We start from the raw sequence: 1,491 nt of genomic DNA, 5'->3' as shown, positions 1-1,491 counted from the left end.
GAGATGATGATGATGATGATGATGATGGATGATGATGGAGATGATGATGATGATGATGATGATGATGATGGAGATGATGATGATGATGATGATGATGATGATGATGATGATGATGGAGATGATGATGATGATGATGATGGAGATGATGATGATGATAATGATGATGATGATACGGAGCAGGCAAGAGACGCAGGGTTGGGTCATCTCTCCTGCAAGAGCCATCCGCCATGATGGACCCCAAGTTCTTCAGCGCCTTCTTAGCAGGTGAAGTGCAAGGAGGGCCGATCGCAACCGCCTGCTCAACTTGACATGCAGGGGCGGCGGCAGCAGGAGCAGCATTTGGCTGCATGTTCGCAAGGTATGCGGGAATAGGTGATGATGGGGTGGAGGAGGTGAGCCTGTTGATGACTAGGAATGAGATGTCAGCGAGCAAGTGGAGGAGAGGTGAGGAGACGGTTTGAAGTTGTGTGAGAATGACAAGGCGCATGTAGGAGTGAACGAGAGAGACGGAGAGGCTCGGAGTGTGTTGAACAAGTCAACGAACAAACTGGGAAGAGGTAAGGCAAGATTGACTTCTGATGCTCTATTGTTACTTGTATCGAAGATAAGGCAGGGAGGAACAAGAAGAACAAGCGCGAGGAGGAGGAGGAGGAAGTAGAGGAGGAGGAGGAGGAGGAGGAGGAGGAGGAGAAGGAAGTAGAGGAGGTGGAGGAGGATGAAAGCAGCGAAGACGATGACGAAGTCGAAGAAGCAACAGCACGTTCCTCTGCCAAGAAGCTTAACGGCCTTTCTACTCGTGACAAGAAGATTTCAACTGGAATGATGAGAGAGAAAGATGTAGATGGGGATGAAGAAAAAAGCAGCAGCAGCAGCAGCAGCAGCAGCAGCGAGGAGGAGGAGGAGGAGGAGGAGAACGACGACGACAGCGACGACGACGACGACGAAAATGAGGACAATGAGGAAAAAGAGAAAGAGGAGAGCAGCGAAAGCAGTGAGGAAGAGGAAGAAGTACAGAAGAAAGAGAGTAAAGGAGTGAGGGCCGAGGACGAGGACGAGGACGAGGACGAGGACGAGGACAAGGAGCATGCGACACTTTCGACGAAGAAAGGTTCGCCGACGAAATCAAGGATGAGCGGAAAGGAAGCGAAGAATGCTCGGGAGTCAGAGCAGGGTTCATCAACCCGCAGGAAGAGGAGGAGGAGGAGGAGGGGCAAGAAGAAATCACAGCAGGGGAATGGACCGGAACAGCAGGGAAGCACAGGACAGAAGGAGCACGAGAAGAAGGAGAAGCAAGAGGAGGAGGTCAGGTCCACTCAAAAGAAAGTTACACCGCTGAACAAAGCTAGGAGGCTTGTTTTCGACGAGGAAGGTAAGACGATACCGCCATACCCTCCCCTAACCCTCACCCTCCACCTTCCTTTCCTCCCCCTCCCCCTCCCCACTCTTCCTCCCCTCTCCTCCCCTCTCCTCTCCTCCCCTCTCCTCCCTCTC

General features: G+C 52.2%; 1 protein-coding gene across 1 annotated transcript in view; it reads left to right on the top strand.

Moving 5' to 3' along the window:
- Positions 1-227: 227 nt before the first annotated feature.
- GUITHDRAFT_145277 (hypothetical protein) overlaps positions 228-1,491 on the top strand; it is a gene marked incomplete at both ends in the record, with an annotated part of 2,482 nt that continues 1,218 nt past the window's right edge. The window contains 5 exons of the mRNA XM_005823955.1: positions 228-264; positions 316-358; positions 413-444; positions 492-557; positions 605-1,302. Coding sequence (XP_005824012.1) covers positions 228-264; positions 316-358; positions 413-444; positions 492-557; positions 605-1,302 — 876 coding nt within the window. The remainder of the gene's footprint in view (positions 265-315; positions 359-412; positions 445-491; positions 558-604; positions 1,303-1,491) is intronic.

This window comes from Guillardia theta, assembly GCF_000315625.1.
Source record: "Guillardia theta CCMP2712 unplaced genomic scaffold GUITHscaffold_100, whole genome shotgun sequence".
NCBI classification, from domain to species: Eukaryota; class Cryptophyceae; order Pyrenomonadales; family Geminigeraceae; genus Guillardia; species Guillardia theta.
Note: the sequence above shows the minus strand (reverse complement) of the source record. Positions and strands in the feature narration are given on the sequence as shown.